The sequence below is a fragment of the Panthera leo genome, chromosome C1 (assembly GCF_018350215.1).
Source record: "Panthera leo isolate Ple1 chromosome C1, P.leo_Ple1_pat1.1, whole genome shotgun sequence".
Taxonomy (NCBI): Eukaryota; Metazoa; Chordata; class Mammalia; order Carnivora; family Felidae; genus Panthera; species Panthera leo.
Window position 1 is genome coordinate 166,116,665 of NC_056686.1, and position 20,340 is coordinate 166,137,004.

The 20,340-nt window shown below is 36.5% G+C and overlaps 2 protein-coding genes across 9 annotated transcripts in view; both read right to left on the minus strand.

Annotated features, from left to right (window-relative positions):
• The window catches only part of CCDC141 (coiled-coil domain containing 141), a 228,886-nt gene extending 218,461 nt beyond the window's left edge, over positions 1-10,425 (minus strand). For both annotated transcript variants that reach the window (XM_042949270.1, XM_042949269.1), the window contains exon 1: positions 10,383-10,425. The gene's annotated coding sequence lies outside the window, so the exon portion shown is untranslated. The remainder of the gene's footprint in view (positions 1-10,382) is intronic.
• Positions 8,593-20,340, minus strand: part of SESTD1 (SEC14 and spectrin domain containing 1) — a 152,730-nt gene continuing 140,982 nt past the window's right edge. For 5 of the 7 annotated variants that reach the window (XM_042949275.1, XM_042949278.1, XM_042949277.1 and 2 more), the window contains 2 exons: positions 18,658-18,779; positions 14,906-16,114 (listed from right to left, as the gene is read on the minus strand). In XM_042949275.1, the coding sequence (XP_042805209.1) occupies positions 15,985-16,114; positions 18,658-18,779 (252 nt within the window). In that variant the 3' untranslated portion in view covers positions 14,906-15,984. Of the gene's footprint in view, positions 11,666-14,905; positions 16,115-18,657; positions 18,780-20,340 lie in introns of those variants that run through there. The other 2 variants (XM_042949274.1, XM_042949273.1) reach the window with 2 other exon arrangements.

Below are 20,340 nucleotides of genomic sequence, written 5' to 3' on the forward strand. Positions count from 1 at the left end.
ATTAGATCCCCACAACTTATCTTCTAATTGGAAGTTGGTACTCTGACGAAAATTTCCCCATTACTCCAATCTTCCAGCCCCTGGGAACCACCATTCTATTCTGTTCCTATGAGTTTGGCTTTTTTTAGATTCTACATTTAAGAGAGATCATACAGTATTTGTCTTTTTCTGACTTACTCCACTTAGCATAATGCCCTCAAGGTCCAACCATGTTGTCGCAAATGGCAGGATTTCCTTCTTTCTTATGGCTGAATGATTTTCCATTGTACACATATCACTTCTTTAAACCATTAATTCATTGACAGACACTTCAGTTGTTTTCATAGCTTGGCTATTGTGAAAAATGCTGCAGTAAACATGGGAGTGCAGTCATCTCTTTAAAGATACATTTCCTTTGGATATATACCCAGAGGTGGGATTCCTGGATCATATGGTAGTTCTATTTTTAATGTTTAAAGAAACTTCCATCTTGTTTTTCATAGTGGCTGCATTAATTTGAATTCCCACCAACAGTGCACAAGGATTCCCTTTTTTCCACATCCTTGCCGACTCTTGTTATCTATTGTCTTTTGATGACAGCCATTCTAATAGGTGTGAGGTGATATCTCATTGGTTTTGATTTGCATTTCCCTTAGTATTAGTGATGTTGAGCATCTTTTCATGTATCTGTATCTGTGTGTCTTCTTTGGAAAAATGTCTATTCAGTTCCCCTATTTTTTAACTTTTTTTAAACGTTTATTTATTTTTGAGACAGAGAGAAACAGAGCATGAACGGGGGAGGGTCAGAGAGAGAGGGAGACACAGAATCTGAAACAGGCTCCAGGCTCGGAGCAGTCAGCACAGAGCCCAACACGGGGCCTGAACTCACAGACCGCGAGATCGTGACCTGAGCCGAAGTCAGACGCTTAACAGACTGAGCCACCCAGGTGCCCCATAGTTCCCCTATTTTTTAATTGGAATTTTTTTTCTTTTTTTTTGCTATTGAGTTGTATGATTGTGGGTTGTTTGTTTTGGTTATATGCTTTGGATATTAACCAATTATCAGATATATGCTTTGCAAATACTTTTTCCCATTCTGTAGGTTGTCTTTTCATTTTGATTTTTTTTTCTGTGTAAAAGCTTTTTAAAAGTTTGATGCAGTCCCACTTACTGATTTTTGCTTTTGCTGCTCGTGCTTTTGCCACCATATCCAAAAATCGTTGCCAAGACCAATGTCAAGGAGATTGTTCCCTATGTTTTTTCTTCTAGGAGTGTTATGGTTTCAGGTCTTATGCTTAAGTCTTCAGTCGATTATAGGTTAACTTTTGTGAGTGGTGTAAGATAAGGCTCCAATTCCATTTTCTGTATGTGGTTATCCAGTTTTCCCAGCGCCATTTATTGAAAAGACCATTCTTTCTCCATTGAATCTTTTTAGCTTTCTTGTTAAGTATTAGTTGACTTCCTTGTTAAGTATTGTTTAAGTATATAGCTGTTTACTTCTGGTTCTCAAGTCTGTTCCACTGGTCCATGTGTCTACATTATGATAGCACCACACTGTTTTGATTACTATAGCTTTATAATGTAGTTTGAAATCAGGATTGTGATGCCTTTCTTCCTCAGGACTGTTTTGGCTATTTGGCGTCTCTGGGGGTTGTACAAATTTTAGGATTGTTTTTTCTAGCTCTGCAAAAAATGCAGGTGTTAATTTGATGGAGATTGCATTAAATGTATATATTGCTTTGGGTCATATAGACATTTTAACAATGTCTGTTCTTCTAATCCCTTGAGCATGGAATTTTTTTCCCACTTCTTTATGTCCTCTTCAATTTATTTCTTAAGTGTTCTATAGTTTTCAGAGTACAATCTTTTACTTCTTTGGTTACATTTATTCCTAGGTATCTTATTGTTTCTGATGCAATTGTGAATTAGATAGATTCCTTGATTTCTTTTTCTGCTGCATCATTCTTAGCGTATAGAAATGCAACAGATTTCTGCACATTAAATTCATATCCTGTGACTTTGCTGAATTCATGTATTAGTTCCAGCAATTTTTTTGGTGGAGTCTTTTAGGTTTTCTACATAGAGCATTTTCTCAACCACAAATAGTGAAAGTTTGACTTCTTGCTTGCAGATATGGATGCTTTTTCTTCCTTTTTGTCTGATTGCTGAAGCTAAGACTTCTAGTACTATGTTAAACAGTAATGGAGAGAGTGGACATCCAGGTCTTGTTCCTGACCATAGTGGAAAAGCTCTCAGGTTTTCCCCATTGAGGATGGTATTAGCTGTAGGTCTTTTGTATATGGCTTTTATGATATTGAGGTATGTTCCATCTATACCTTCTTAGTTGAAAGTTTTTATCAAGATTGGATGCTGTGTTTTGTCAAATGCTTTTTCTGCATCAATTGAGAGGATCATATCGTTCTTATCCTTTCTTTTATTAGTGTGGTGTATCACACTGATTGATTTGTGAATACTGAACCACCTCTGCTGCCAAGGAATAAATCCCACTTGATTGCGGTGCATAATTCTTTTAATACACTGTTGCATTTGATTTGTTAGTATCTTGTTGAGAGTTTTTGCATCTACGTTCATTAGGGATATTGACCTGTAGTTCTGTTTTTTAGTGGAATCTTTGGTTTTGAAATCAAGGTAATACTGGCCTTGTAGAGTGAGTTTGGAAGTTTTCCTTTCATTTCTGATTTTTTGGAACAGTTTGAGAAGAATAGGTATTAACTTTTTTTTTAAATGTCTGGTAGAATTCCCCTGGGAAGCCATCTCTCCCTGGGCTTTTGTTTGTTGAGTTTTTTTTATTACTGATTCAATTTCTTTGCTGGTTGTGAGTCTGTTCAAATTTTCTATCTCATCTTGTTTCAGTTTTGGTAGTTTGTATGTTTCTGGGAATTTGTCCATTTCTTCCATATTGCCCAGTTTTGGGGGCCAATATATTTCTCATAATATCTTCTTATAATTGTATTTCTGTGGTATTGGTTGTGATCTCTCCCTCTTTCACTCATGATTTTATTTATTTGGGTCTTTTATATTTTCTTTTTAAGAAGTCTGGCTAGGGGGTTATCAATTTTATTAATTCTTTCAAAGAATCAGCTCTTAGTTTTGTTAATCTGTTCTTTTTTCTTATTTCTGTATCATTTATTTCTGCTCTAATCTTTATTATTTCCCTTCTTCTGCTGGCTTTAGGTTTTATTTGCTGTTCCTTTTCTAGTACCTTAAGGTGTATGTTTAGGTTGTTTATTTGACACTTTTCTTGCTTCTTGAGGTATACCTGTACTGCAATAGACTTCCTTCTTAGGACCGCCTTTGCTATATCCCAAAGGGTTTAGACTGTGTGTTTTCATTTTCAATTGCCTCCATGTAATTTTTAATTTCTCCTTTAATTTCCTGGCTAACCCATTCATTTTTTAGTAGGATGTTCTTTAATCTCTCTATATTTGTGGTCTTTCCAAATTTTTTCTTGTGCTTGACTTCAAGTTTCATAGCATTGCGGTCTGAAACTATGCAATGTATGATCTCAATCTTTTTGTACAGGGATGATTTGTGACACAGTGCATGATCTATTCTGGAGAATGTTCCTTGTGCACCTGAAAAGAATGTGTATTCCACTGCTTTCAGATGAAATGTTCCGAATATGTCTGTTAAATCCATCTGGTCCAATGTGTTATTGAAAGCCATTATTTCTTTGTTGATTTTCTGCTTCATCTGTCCATTGCTATAAGTGGGGTGTTGAAGTCTCCTGTTATTGTATTGTCAGTGAGTTTGTTATTGATTTATATACTTGGGTGCCTCCAAGTTGAGGGCATAAGTATTTATAACTGTTAGATCTTGATGGACAGACCCCTTAATTATGATATAAATCTCTTCTTCATCTCTTGTTACAGTCTTTGTTTAAAATCTAGTTTGTTTGACATAAGTATGGCTACTCAGGCTTTCTTTTGGCATCCATGAGCATGATAGATGATTCTCCATTCCCCACTTTCAATCTGCAGATGTCTTTAGGTCTAAAATCAGTGTCTTGTAGGCAGCATATAGATGCTTTTTTTTTTTATCCACTCTGATACCATATCTATATCTTTTGACTGCATTTAGTCTATTTATACTCAAAGTGATTATTGAAAGATATGAATTTAGTGCCATTATGTTACCTGTAAAGTTGGGTGTTTCTGGTGATGTTCTCTGTTCCTTTGGTCTTTTTTTCTCCAAAGAGTCCCCCTTAGAATTTCCTGCAGGGATGGTTTAGTAGTCAAACTCCTTTCGTTTTTGTTTGGCTGGGAAACTCGATCTCCCTTTATATTTTGAATGATAGCTTTGCTGGATAAAGGATTCTTGGCTGTGTATTTTTCCCATTAAGCATGTTAAATATATCAGGATACTCCCTTCTGGCCTGCCAAGTTTCTGTGGACAGATCTGCTGCAAACCTGATCTGTTTTCCCTAGTAGGTTCAGGACTTTTTTTCCCTGGATGCTTTCAGGATTCTTTCCTGTCTGTATATTTTTTTAATTTGACCATGATAGGTCTTGGTGATGGCCGGCTTTTGTTGAATTTAATGGGAGTTCCCTGTGTTTCTTGGATTCTGATATCGGTTTCCTTCCCTAGATTAGGGAAGTTTTCAGCTATAATTTAAATAAACCTTCTGCTCCTTTTTCTTTCTCTTTTTCTGGGACTCCTATGAACAAATATTATTACGTTTTGTGGCATCACTCAGTTCTTTAAGTCTACATTAATGATCCAATACGTTTCTGTCCCTCTTTTTTTTTTCAGCTTATTTTCCATAATTTTATCTTCTATATCACTGATTCGATCCTCTGATTCATCTACCCTCAATGCCATTGCATCCATTCAATTTTGCATCTCCATTATAGCTTTTTAAAATTTTGGCCTCACCAGTTTTTAGTCCTTTTACCCCTGTACTAAGGGATTCTCTAGTGTCTTCAATGTTTTTTTCAAGCCCAGCTAGTAACCTTATGATTACTGTCTTATTTTCTGGTTCAGACATCTTACTTTTATCTGTATTGATTAAATCCCTGGATGTGACTTCTTCCTGTTTTTTTGGGGTGAATTCCTCTGTCTTGTCATTTTGTCTGGGTCACATGTAAAATTTTTTTTAATGTTTACTCATTTTTGAGAGAGAGCAAACACACAAGCAGGGGAGGGGTGCAGAGAGAGAAACACACACACACAGGTTCCGAAGCAGGCTCCAGGTTCTGAGCTGTCTGCACACAGCCTGACATGAGGCTCAAAATCACAAACCATGAGATCATGACCTAAGCCAAAGTCAAATGCTTAACTGACCAAGTCACCTAGGTGCCCCTTGACTGGGTCACTTTGTATGTGTGTATGATTGTTAGAAAAGCCTGTTGCATTCCTGCTCCTGAGATTAATGGCTATATTAAGAGGTCCCCACCCTGCAAAAAAAAAAAAAAAAAAAAAAAGCTAGATCCTAGGTGTAGTTTGGTTCACTTAATAAGCTAGATCCAAAATAAATAAAAATTAAATATAACATTTTTAATTAAAAAAAATGGAAGCTAGATCCTAGTACCCCTACAGCCAAAATCTGAAGCACTCTATGATTAGACTTAGTGTGTGTGAGCGGTTTGTCTGGTCTTACTGGGGAGGGGTCTTCTCAGGCGGACTTGCCCTGGTGGAGATGCACCTGCAGGGTACATGGGGGCGGCGTTTGGTGTTAAAGGTGTCCAACCTTCACTGGTGTCGCTGTTTTGCTCCCTGAAGTTGGTCAGTGCTGATGGATGGAGGGGAAATGTTATCACTCTGATCTCTTATCCATGGAGTGGGGATCTTGTGCCCACCACTCTTCAGGAAGTCCTCACAGAAGAGCAAATAATCACCTCTCTGGGTCTTCAGCTTCTTCCAGATCCCTGCCTTCACCCTGCCTGCATTTGAGCTATCTGCCTGTCCGGTGGTAAAGCACTCCAGTGTTTTACCTCAGGCGGGTGACTGGGTTTCAAAACTCCAAATTTTAGAAGTCTGCACAGTGTGGACCATGCTGATCCTCTGGGGTTCTTGCTGCACTATGGCTGGTGCTGGCTTGTCCCAGAAATCAGTTGTGTGACTGTGCGGTGCTTCAGAGTTCACAGTGAAGTGCAGCTAAAAACCAGCACCAAGGTTTGCTGCCCTCAGCTGGTGTCTTTGTTCCTATGCTAGGACACAGGGCAGCATGCTGCAGGTTCCTTTGTCCCCAGAGGCTGTGCTGCCACTCCCAAAAGCACTCCAAGCAGGGGAACTGGTTCTGTGTAACCCAGGAGATCCTCAGCCCACACTATCGGCTCCTGGGTCTCCACCCTCCTTCCCCACCAGAGCACCACCAAGCCCACCAGGCACAATCCCAGCGATGGCACGGACTTCCAAAACGTCAGACTCTGCACTCTGCTGTTTATAAAAACTTGAGTATTCAGCCCCTCTCCCTTTCCCGGTCAGTGGTTTTGGGGAAGACTTTTTCTTGTGCAATTCCTGTGTATGCTTTCTCTCTCTCTCGCTCCTCTCTCCATGATCAGGGCTTCCTCTTCTTTGCAGCACTGCAGCTCTTCTCTCCCCCAAGTCAACTCTCTGCAGGCCCTACCTTCCATGATGTGGAGGGTTTTTTCTGCCTCTAGTCATGCAGTTTTGCTCTCCCAGTCCTCAAATCGATTTCTTGGGGGTGTTCAAAGTGATTTGATATTTATTTATCTAGCTGTGTTCAAGGGATGAGGCAAGACTAGGGTCTCTCAACTCCTCCGCCATCTTAACCTCTCCTGCAGATGTCAGTTTTATTATTTTTTTAATGTTTATTTTTGGAGAGACAGAGAGTGAGCATGGGAGGGGCAGGGAGAGAGGAAGTCACTGAATCCAAAGCAGGCTCCGAATTCTTGTTGCAACAGATATTTCAGGATATAAGAATATACTTGGCAGCCATTTTATATTCAGAAGTACTTTTAAAACACCCATTTTTGAAAAATTAGAAAATAAACAAAACTACAACGGTTTAATTCCACATCTCAAATGTAACTTAATGAAGTTCTGCAAGCATCTATTTTTATTTTTAAAAAAGGATAATATTCCCATAGTTTTGGAACCTGCCTTTTTTCACTCAGTAATGTATCATGAATATCTTTCAAATAGACTTCTACCAATTTCAATTAGTAAACTTTCATAAAATTTTCAATGGTAGAATATTCTTGTGGGATAAATTTATTTAAATATTTGGGTTGTTTTTTTTTTGTTTTTTTAAATATTTTGAGGGGGAGGGGTAGAGAGGGAAAGAGAGAGAATTCCAAGCAGGTTCCATGCTGTCAGCACAGAGCCTGACATGGGGCTAATCTCACAACCTGAGATCATGACCTGAGTTGAAATCACCAGTCAGATGCTTAACCGACTGAGACACCCATGGACCCCCCCCCCCCAATTGTTTATTCTTATAAACTCTTATAACTAAATATTTTTAAGACTAGACCCTTAATATTAAATTATCAAAGTAACTAAACTGGAAGGTAAGCTTCCAAAGGTAGCTAAGTTAGGGTCTGGTATAGTACAAGGCTATTTAAAAAGGGAATATGGTTTGTTAATAATTACATTTTATTTAATCATGGTCACAAATAAGCTTTTATACTTATTATTCACTTTTCCAGTTTTTCTATTTTTTGTTACTTTGACTTCTATCACTGTAATTCTCTTCCTTCCAGACCTGGCAAAAACTGGGTAGTTCTTGTGCTCATTTTGACTTTCACATAAGAGTTATGATTATCCGAATATTTTGGAGATTTTACACAGAAGGTGGATCAGGTTTGTGAATACATCAAGTGTCTAATGTGAAATCTAAAGATGGTGGTGAATACTGTAGTAAAATGAAAATATCTATTAAAAATAAAGATACATTCTTTTTGTTTAGAGACAGCAAGCATGAGCAGGAGATAGGGGCAGAGGGAGTGAAAGAATCTTAAGCAGGCTCCACACTCAACGTGGAGTCTGATGCGGGCCTTGATCCCACAGCCCTAGGATCATGACCTAAGGCAAAATGAAGTTGGACACTCAACCAACTGAGCCATCCAGGTGCTCATTCTTTTTATATATATATTTGCTTATATGTTAACTGTCACCCAAATGTACTTAACTTCAATGGACAAGGTCTAAGGTTTGCCTATTTCCAAATTTTGCCAATTCTAAATTCCTGGTAGCCATTCTGGAGCTGCTATTATTTATAGCATAATATGATTAATTTTGTTATTTTAAATATAGCTAACTTTGTTCTAAAATGCTTTCCCCAGCCTTGAATACATATTCACCTTTTAAATTGTAAAAATGGACTTCTTGATAAGATCAAAGGAAATTTAACCACTACCTGTTGTGGTTAGAACCTAACAATTTCAGACAATGTAGGATTTAAAGGAAGCCCTGAATTTCTGTGCCAAACCTATGGGAAGACGGGATAGGGGGACTGTTGGACAGAGAATGAGAAGCGCCAAGGGAAAGGGTATTTAGCCTCTGTCTTCTACGACTCCACATTATTTCAGAATAAAGAAGTTACATTTTGTTTTAATCAAATATTTTAGAAAATACTGTTAGAAAAAATTTACAGAATACAATTCAAATAGATTCAAAGATGCAGAATTCATCAGATTGTTACACAGACCAGTAGGACTTAATTCTCCCTAGATTTTATGAACAATCTTTATTAACAGAAACCAAACTTATTGTCCAAAGTGATAACGTATCAAAGAACTACATATCAAAATATACTGCCATTAATAATAGTTTTTAACATTTTTATTGCATTTACAATGTGTGGAACATTATAGGGGTTTACAGTAGAGGCCAAATATCCCAGCCCTTAAAAATTGAGTAGGAAAGATTGGATGAACCATACATAAATATCTTTGAACACAGGCATTAGAAACATACATATGATTATAATTTTACAGGTTTATACAGGTGACTGCTCTATGTAATTTAACAGGGAGGAAGGGTAAAAGAACAGTGAATAACAAAGTCACTAGGGTGTGAAATAATTACAGCTGGGTGGTACTAAACAAACAAAAAACACAGAAAATACGATTTGTAAAGGCTAAAATGTCCTGCGAAAAACATAGCTATCCCCTATCACAACAGTGAGGTAGAATTCTTCCCACCCTGTTTTCTGGTTTCTTGACCAATTGGGGGGGCTATCCCATCCAGATGGTTCTGTCTCACATTGCTGTACCCAAGACAGACTAGTAGCATATGTTTTTGACTACCCCTTCTACCCCAATTGAACAGAAATAATCTTTTGTTTAATCGGTCTTATTTCACTTATTGAAAACAGGTGGCAAAGTTAGTAACATAAACAAACCAGTGCTGTTTCTTCTAGCTAATGTATCACCATACTTGGGAAGTGCTTGAATCTTTCAAGAAGTGAAACTAATGCTAAAATTTCAGGCATATATACCTGTTGGGGAGCTACTTGGGGCAGACAGGTATTTCTTCTCTCAAAAAACACCAACTGCCAACCATGTTAACAATGCCATTTCTATCACAAACCCACTTGTAATATTTCAAACATGGATCATAAAAATAGTTTACACCTTTCTACACATCCAAAATAGAGTGAAAATCCAAGCCACCCTATAACCACATTGAAAAAGGTATAGCAGTTTCTTTTAAAACTACCCTATGACACAGAAATTCTAACCCTAGGTATTCATCCAAGAGAAACGAAAGCCTACATTCACATAAGACCTATGAATAATCATAGCAGCTTTGTTTATAGTTACTAATGCTGGAAACAGCCCAGGTATTCCTAAATAGGAAAATGGATATACTGCAATATAGTCATACAATGGAAGAATACTCAGCAATAAAAAGGAATGAACTACTAATACACCTAACATGGATAAACCTCCAAAACATAGTAAGTGAAGAGGCTTCTAGAAAGATTACATGCTGTGTGGCTCTATTTACATAAAGATCTAGAACACACAAATTTTGATTTGTGGTAGACAAAAGAACAGTAGTTGCCTTTGGGAGGGTGTGGGGTCAAGGATTGACTAGAAAAGGCAAAATGGGAATTTTCTGAGAACGCTTTACATTTTGATAGCACTGTATACATCTTCCACAACTCAGTGATGCACACTTAAGATTTATGCATTTCATTGTATGCTAATTCTACATAAAAAATGTGGTAAGCATATTATTGAGCTCCAGTTGATATGTATGCTGAAGTTATTAGTAGGAAATGTAAATCTGTCTGCAACTTAAAATGCATAAAAAATAATTTGGATTGATGAACTGATGGGTGGATAGGTATAACACAAGCATAGCTAATGCTAACTATCACCTGGGTGATGAATACATTGTAAAATTTTAATTTTGTATGTTTGAAAAGTTTTGTAAAATGTTGGAGACTTTGAGGGTGCAACACTTACCAAACAATGCCACTGAAAATTTCATTATTGATCTCATAGCAAGATAATCATCAGATTCTTCCGACCAGTGTCAATTTAGAAACTTAAGAGCCTGTGAAAAGATATTCCTGAGTGTGAGGTGAGGAATCAGCTCAGATCTACACTGGCTCAAAACTGTCAGTGACATTTTGATCCCCTCACACCTTTTAAAAATAGAATACATATTATCGACCATATATTCTGAGCAAATTTGTTGGCGATGTAGACTAATGTAAGAGCGAAGATAGAAGAAACATTCTTGAGAAATATCAAGCACAGAAACTTTTACCTGACTTCTAAACTAAAAAAGAACTAGGGCAAACTATAATAGAAAAGATGTGCTGACCCAAAACACTATGTGAGGTTTGATCATACCACACAGGCCCCTATGCTCTGAGTGGAAGGACATCTGATTATCCTGTCTCTCCAAAGAAGGACTTATTTGGGGGGTGCCCTAAAGTGATGGCATGTAACTTGTAAATACTTCTAAGGTGACTCCTTCAGATTCAATAAGACTGGCCTCAGACTCCAATAGCCTTTTGTCAGAAGTAGTTTTCCACATGCCTAACTTAAAATCTGTAACAACACTGCACTTATTATCTAGTGGCTGGTAACTATCTTTAGTTATTTGCTAAGAATTTCTATATAATTGTATAGACAGACACACACACACACAAACACCCTCATAAGAGTTAACAAAAATAATCTTGATTCTTTTAAAAATTTACTCACTGCTTTCAAAATATTTAGTCACAGTTCTGACTTTCCTTTGATCTCTAAGTACTTCATGTTCTAGTACAGGCTCTACTTTTTCTTGAAGCACACGGACTAGTGTTGCCAAGTTTTCAAGTTTGCTCTAAAATATTGCAATCGGGTCATTTAGCATCATCTCTGTCAACGTTTTTCAGTCTTAAAACACACTGCTCTATATTTATGCTATTTCACAGAGCATCCTTAGTTCTAGCGGTCTCTATTACAGGACCAGTCTTTGTTATTATCACTGCCCAAGTTTATCAAGACTGCTCTTCTCTAGCTACAGCGGAACTAATGGTGGTCTCAAGTCATGCTTTTTACCTCTTTTTTAGGATACTTTAACAGATTTGTGCTTTTGTTGTTTCTACAGGCAGATGCTAACTCTCTGAGATCCACTCTGAGTATGACTTTTACTTACTTTTACTTATTTATTAATGGCACTCTGTCATGTCCTGTCAACCTCAAAGTAGATGATACTCCTCACTTGTCTTCCATCTCGCTGGTCTACCATCCTGCCATAAAAGAGTTAATCTGTCAGATCCAGGAGTCCTGTTATTTACTGATGAGCTCACCAACTCCACCCTTAATATTTCCAGTATGTAATTCTGAATGGAGGGGAAATGGAGCTCAGGGAGGTGAGCATAAACAATGTACCATGTCTCCCACAACCCCATGCTCGTCATCTGAGAAAAGAGCAAGATTAAAGAATGCTCTATTTTCCATTCTGAAAATATAATTACAGTAATAATTCCTTCCACTTTGGATAACATCATAATTTTCAACACATTTTTCTAGTATGATTGTATTTATAGACACAGAAAAGTTGAGTAATTTTTACAAAGGTCAGTAAATGGCAAAGCCAGATTCTGAAATCAGATATTCAAACTCCACTCTTTCCATTATATTCAGTACAGCTCTTACTTTAGCTTTTTTATGATCTTTACTATTCTTGCCACTATTTATGCTTCTTGGCTAAACGCAGACGTTTCTATAGCACACAATGAAGGCACATAATATCAGATGTTAAATCAGTACTTAACTTTGCCTCATCAAGGTATCTGCTGCCCTCCATACCAGGAGTGTATTTTCCATTTTCTTCAATTGAAGCTTTCTATTTTCAGAACTGAGAGTTAACCTTGGAAAGTTTTCTAATTAGGTTAACTCGGCAGGTATGTTTCAGCCCATCTTCTTAATTCTAGAGGATTTCTCTTTTGGGGATTTAACCAAAGTTATCTCAATCACGTTAACTCTTGTCACTGATATTTACTGATGATAGTTCCCCATATCATTTTCAATAGTTTAGGATGTGGAGAACTTAGCAACCAGAGCATGTGCAGTTCCTAGTAACCACAGGGTTTTACTATGGGAAAAGTACACAGCAATCTCCAACCTCTCTGGCAGGGAACGTGCAACGTAGTAGAGGATTCTGAGTTCTTCCTCTGACTATACCATGAAATACGTTCACATACTGTCACAATCACATCACTGGTTACAATAGGTTTAGATCAGAGAGTATGGTTTGTGCAGCACTATCAGAAAAGTAATTGTCATGTTCACCTTAGATTCTGCCAGCAACAATAATAAACTAAACAGCACACTCCATATTTCAACTGATGGGGTAATGAAACAACACACAACACTAGGTAACACTCAGCAACCTGGCTAATTTAAATGCCTATAAAGTGAGAGTAGTATCCAATCCTGTACCCAGTGATGAAGCCTAGACCTGCCATCATCATCCTGGCTGGCAGGGTGAGCCGTCTCATCACCATCAGCAATGTGTTGCCAACAATGGGAACTGGGAATGAAGTCAATTTTTTCCTGAAATCAAGGTACCATCTTTGCATCTGCTGGGTCAGACGTGTGAAGAACAGCTGTCAAAACTTATATATTGAGCTAAGAGAGGAGCAAATACACAATAAGAAGGCAAGAGGAAAAAAAATCCCCCAAACCAAAACAAAAAACAAAACAAAACTATCCCAATGAACACTCCAAGAATTCCCTGAGATGAGCTAAAGTGATGTGGAAAGTTGTGGCATATACCAATAGATGGCATGTAGAAATGATGGTTCTTCCTCCAGTTGTGGACCAACGTCAATTTATGATGTACAAAGAACTCATGATTTCAAACAGACTGCAGTCACTTCCTTCATGTGTACTCTAAGTACCCTATGATGCTACGAAACAAAATCACGTTAGGGCATTGTTGGGTTTTCAATCATAACTGTACGTGTATGTACAGATATACATATAGAAAGTAGCAGCAAATTTACAAATGAAGAACAATATCATGTCAAAAGCATATTCCATTTCATCTGAAATAGTCAAGTTACAAATAACATTTCCAGATGCTACCTTACTCTTGCTGTAGGCAAATAGCTTAAGGCATATTAACAACTAACTCACTGGACAATTAGTAGTCGAGTTGATGATAAAACTAAGAGCCCCTTTACTTACAGTGTAGTTCTTTTCTAGCAAAGTCTTAATAAAAGCACTCTAATCACTATGAAGTTCAGTAGAATAGATATTGAATGTAACTAAGTATCTAAATTACCTAATATATAAGTATCTGAAACACCAAATCACTTCCTTATGAGTAGATTCATTCATAAGTCAGTCATAACTTTAAGAAATATATTTAAAACACACTTTAGACTATCATATAAGGGGGACTATTACTAATGCCTACAACAGACCATTCACATACAGAAGAAGTAAAGCAACTATTACATATGAGGAAAAGGCTGGGAACAGGAGAGTCCCACAAGAGTCCTTCCCTCAAAAGAGATTATAATGTAGCAGGCACAGACATCAATAAACAATTGTAGCATGTGGTGAGCACCATTATGAAGACTGAAATGAAGAATCACAAAAGTCCATACTCAGAAGTTAAGTCCTAAAAGACTTGAGAGGATTATCAAATATAGAAAGAATTTCCTGGATGTTTTCAGAAGCAGTGGCAGCATAAGAAAAAAGGGGGCAGAAGTTTCTCCCAGATTTTCTGGCATGTTTGACTATAAAAAAAGGCTGCACCTTTAACCAAAACTGCTCACAGAGAAGAAAGGTGAAAAATATGATACTTCATCTAGGAAATGTCAAGTGGGTAGTTGAAAGTATGGGTCTAGAATTTTGGACCAGATACGTAACAGAGAACACTGGGATAAAACAGAAACCCTAAGGATGAGATACCTCCAGAAGCATTCCGAAGACAGAATCTGAGAGCACATTTGAGTAGATACACTTTAAGTTAAGAGCTGTGTGACTGTACTCACGGTTATGGCAGAGGATAACATCTTCGAGGGTGGAGACACTGTCTAGGAAAGGCTGCTAAATGGTGTAAATGTTGCAGAGACAGAGGACAAGGAACGCAGACAGAGGGCCAAAAAATTATTCAATTCAGTAACTGAGAGCACACTGAGAAGAGTTTCACTGAAGTGCTATGTTACACCAGGCTGCAAGGTGCTGAGCAGTGAATGGTGAGGATGCAGGGAGAATGGATATGGATTTCTCCGAGAAGTCTGGCAGTGAAGAAGGCTGGAGAAATCGGTAGGTGCAGAGGGATTTTTTTGCATTGCAAGATACATGAACATCACTGAAGACATGAAAAGAAACCAGCATACAATTCTTTGCATAATTTTGTATTGATCACAGACTAAAAAAGTATTTTTAATCTTTTTCAGAAACATTTTCTGAAATAAAAATTAACACAAAAATTAAATACATATTTTACCATTTAAACTTAATATAAACTTAAAAGCACTAACATTTTATAAATTTTATTTCTAAAAGAGTTGTACAATTTTTGTTACTAGACTACTTCAGAATTTTGCTTCTAGTATGAGAAATTAAATTTTATTGACAAATGCTATTTTAGCTCCAGTAAGATTCCTCTGATATAAAGGATTACACTTAAGTAATTATGTATGCCTTCTTCCCCATACCTCCTCCCCAAAGATAAAGTATCTTCAAGGTAGGAAATAATTTGGATAACATTTTTCAAATTGAAGAAGAGAACAATCAGAAATAGTATTCCATTATTTTTAAGTTCTTTAAGATCTAAACTTATTATTTCTCAAAATTAAACATGCTTATTATATACACATGCTTACATATGAATTTCCTGGCTAAAATACATGCAACAAACATGAAAAAAACAAATACTATGCCAGCCTCACAATCCTAAGAATGCCCTTTTAAATAAGGCACTCATGTCTGGAAACAGGATATAACCACCAAATTAAATAAGATGTTTAAAAGAAGCTTTTTATTAAGCACAAACAACTTTTAATACATTATCAATACAAATAGGAAACTGTCTTTTAATGAATATGATATATCAAAGATCTGAAGATTTTCTTCATACTGACACAATAAAAATAATCACTTTTGAAGAATTACAAAGTAAAATTTTTGAGTACACCACTGTCTACTAGTAACAATTTAACTATTATCTAAATTTACTACATCACCTGGGGAGAAAGGTCAACCATTTTTATAGAGAGAATTCCTAAACTCTTATTAGCACCATTCAAAGCTTATTATCAGTTGTTCATCTACAAATTGACAGGTCAGGTAAAGCTTTAAAGCAAGTTTTCAGTGCAATGTTTACAGTTCCTTCTTTTAAGATACTTGGAGTCTATGGTCTCAAAGCATGTTAAATAATTATGCCTTGGTAGTTGCAAAGTGTTAACATGTAGAGAGAAATGTAAAATGGAGAGAAATGAGGCTTATTCTGACTGTGAAATGTATCTTAATGTATTGCAGCTAATGCTGTAGTATGCCAACGACATGCGGGATTATGAACTGCAGATTTGTGGGAAGCTGGTAGCTATTAGCTCTCTGTGGTCATCATTTCAGGATGTCTCAGCTGCTGCCTTTTGAGACTAACCAGTTTCATCCTGTCTCTGATGTGTTCTGCGGTGGAAGCCATGTCACTTGGACTCCCAAAATATTGTTCAGTTCTAAAAATCAAAAGAAACAGAAAAACCCCAATCAGGTTAATATAAATCCACTGACCATAGCAAATTCAAAAGGAAGCAAAGATTACCATAAAAATTATCTATGTGATAAGGCATTAGTTCATTTGCAAACCATACTGTTTATCTTTGAGTAGTAATTTGGTAGGACAAACTTTTTTTTTTAAATTTTTTATTCTTTAAAAAAAAAGATTTTGAGAGAGAGAGACAGCATGAGTGAGGGAGGAGGAGAGAGAGAGGGAGACAGATAATCCCAAGCAGGCTTCATATTTAATGCAAAGGCCAATGCAGGGCTCGATCTCATGAACCATGAGATCATGACTTGAGCCGAAATCAAGAGTAGAATGCTTAACCAACTGAGCCACCCAGGTGCCCTGCAGAGAAACATTTTTATAAATGGCATAAAATATCTGAAGATATGTTGAAAGAAATAGATTAATTGTATTAAATGTTTACTTATGACAATCTCAATAAACTGAACAATGCAACCCAACAATGAAACCATAAAAGAAACAAACATTGGAGATATTTACTTTTCAGCTTAAGGTGCATAAGCATACACAAATATAAAACCTGTATGTGTCCTTCAATGATAAGGGTTATGTACACCAACTGTATAGCAAATATAGCTGGCAAATAAAATATCCATTTCATGTTAAGGCATCCCTTGGGACTTTAATAGATAAAATCATTTAATGTTATCCTACTTGAAAAGATAATGTATTCGGAGCCACTAGAATCTTTTGGAGCTAGAAGAGTTCTTAGAAAGTATCTGGTTACGATCTGCATTTTTTAAGATCAGAAAACTAAGGCCTAGAAATTAAATGACTTAACTAGGATCACACAGTGGGGAAACCAGGATTTGAACCTGAGTCTTCAAGCAGTGAATTCAGAGAGATCATCTAATTTATTTTTCCAGGACAATGTAACAAAAGAGAAATCTGAATAAGCTTATCAAACAAACTTTGTATAGCATCAAAAAGTTATCCTACAAATGGAACAGAATAGTAAATCCACATATTAAAGGTGGTTGTAAAATCTGAACACACAGTACTTATTCTTCAATCTTAAAAACATAAGGAAATGCCATATGACTATTTGTGGAAGGAGGAGAAGTCCAAGCAAAAATGCCAGTTATAGATGCTCCTAGGCTGACCTGAGAAGAGGAGATGCTGTAACACCTGGCTGTGAAATGTGGAAACGGGAGTGGGGCTTTCCTGGAACAACCAGAAGGCGCCCCTTCAATACTGTTATAAGCTGAATTTACAAACTTTCAGATTTTATTCTTTCATTCACTGCAGATATGTAACATGTATTTAGGTTATTTCTGATGGTTCAAGTTTGGCTATGACCAAAGATTATATAAATGTAGATAATGAATTATATTCTTTCAAGGGAATAAAATCGTATCTTCCCCAAATAAATTCCAAATAATCACATGAAGCTCCTGACACAGTAGTGGCACTTACTATGTATCAGATTCAAGTAATTTATATACATTCAGCTCACATAATTCCCCTGCCCCTGTAACCTGAGGAGGTATGAATAATATATCCCTATTTTATATCCTTACTTTTTAGATGACAGGATTGAGGCACAGAAAGGTTGAGTGGCTTGCCCAAGGTGTTACAGCTACTAAGTGGTAGAGTTGAGATTTAAACCTAAGAAATCTGAGTCCAGAGGCCACAATCCTATCCAGTATGCTATTCTACAATGTAAGATAGATGTATCCAGTGACTTGGCTTCTCTGTCATTTGAATTAAATATCCTCTGGATTACTTCTAAACTATTTTCACTGAGGTCTAAGATCCTCAGGGATGAAGCTCCTTCAGATTCATTTACTGGCCCATTTATTTGCATGAGATTACTTCTTACTTTTACTATCATCTTTTGAAATGTAAAAGGAATGTGGGAATCAGGACCCCATCGTTTTACAAGTGAAGAAATTACGAATCCATACAGCATATTGGAAAGAGAATGGGTTTGGAGCCACAAAGACTTGACAGTGTATTCCAATTCCACTTATAAGCTGTGAAATCCTGAGCACCTCACTTAATCTTTCTGAGCTTCAGTTTCTACATCTGTAAATCAGGAATAATCACACTGGTCTAGCACCGTTTGGTCAAAAATAGTGAAATGAAGTGCTTAACTCAGTGTTTGATAAATTATAAGCTCACTATACATTACACCCCTCCACTCCCCTTTCCTTCCCTGGATGAAGCCCAAAGTCACCCTACTCCCTATCATCACAGCCAAGGCTAGAACCCAGGAGTATCAACCTCATCAATGATCTTTCTTCTACAACAAGCTGTCAAGAAGCACATTTGATAGCAGCAAGTACCAAACCCACTTTTGCTAACAGTTGAGTTTGCATTTCTTTTCATTACAAACTAATTTATTGTAGGAACTGAAGATGTGAACCAAAGCTAATTTACTTGGCTTTTTAAGAAACAGATTTTCCTCTCTTGATGATTTCACTTTAAGACCTCACCAATAAAAAGACAAGATTATAAGAACATGTACCATACCCATCAGGATAAACTACAGGAACAGTTAATCTATCCAAAAGGGATTTCCCAACCGCTTCAATTTCATCAAACTGCTCCTCATCATTAATAGCTTCGGGCTCTTCTGGACAGTCTTGCAAAATCTGCAACAAATAAAATGGTGTCATCAATCAAGAAATATAGAAAGGCAATGAAGCTCATGTAAATTCAGTAGATTGAAGGTATTTTTGTTTTGTTCTTAGCATCTTCATGTACACACCCTTATACAAGATTGATTACTGGTGAAACTGGCTCAAAAAATCCTAACAAAATGAAATACATAATCCTTACTAATAATATATAATGAGAATACAAAAGGTCTACAGTGATTTCCAAGAAAAAATAATACTAAACTACTATTTGGAAAGTAAGTTCAAACTGCACTTACAAAGTATTCCTTCATTCATTAAGTATTTATTGTACTAAATGTTTATTTAGCAGCTTGGGATGGGACTGAGATATAGATTTTGATCTCAAACAGCTTACAGACTTAAAAAACGAAAGAGAGGAGCCTGGGTGGCTCAATTGGTTAAGCATCCGACTCTTAATTTTGGCTCAGGTCATGATCTCACAGTTCATGATATTGAGCCCTGTGTCAGGCTCTGCACTAACAGCACAGGGCCTGCTTGGGATTCTCTCTCCCATTCTCTGTCCCTCCCTTGCCCTCTTCTCAAAATAAATAAATAAACTTAAAAAAAAAAAAAAAACTTTACAAAAATGAAACAAAATATAAATGCAAAACCACATATACTCAAGTATACAAACACAGAACTGATGGGATAACCTAGACAGACACTACAGTTATTTTAAAAATTGACCTGCTGACTTACCTGATGTAAACTGCTAAAACTATAATTCACATATAGGAAGTTCTATAGTCCTTGATAAAATATTACTTTTTCCTTAACTATTACCATTTAAATTTAGAAAGGTGAGGAAAGGGGAAGAGAGGAAGGAAGAAAGGAAGAAAGAAAATGCTGTAATTTATAATAGCTAAGTCTAAAGGTACTGACCCACACTGATCAACATAGTAGCAACCAGCCACATGTGTCTTGTGACACTTGAAAAGCAGCTAGTCCAAATTGAGATGTGCTGTAGATGCACACTAGATTATAAAAAAATAAACATAAAAAATGGGGGAAATGAGAAGTATTTATTTTTGCAACTTTTTTTGCATTGTATTTTACTTAATCCAATCTGTTCATTTCAGCATTACTCATAAAGAGCCTTATAAGAAGTTCTAGATTCAATTTAAGTATCTTCTCAGTCATTATACTATATAAGTTACTTAGAGTTATATTTATGCATATTGGTATAAAATAAAACACAGTCAAGAAGAAAATACCATCTGATAACAAAAAGCTTTACAAAGGTTTGAACAGTAAATAACCTATAATTGAGCTTATTATAGGCATGATAAGAAAAAAAGGCCAGGTAACAGCAGAAGGAAAAGAACAGTAATTTTCTATGCAAAAAACTCTCAACAATTTACATTCTTATAGGACCTCTTAAGAGAAGTCTAGACCTTAAAATGTCCTTGCAGAAACAGTTTATTTTTTAAAGTGTTTCTTTAAATTCCAGTTAGTTAACATACAGTGTAATATTAGTTTCAGGTGTACAATATAGTGATTCAACCCTTCCATATAATACCCTGTGCTCATCACA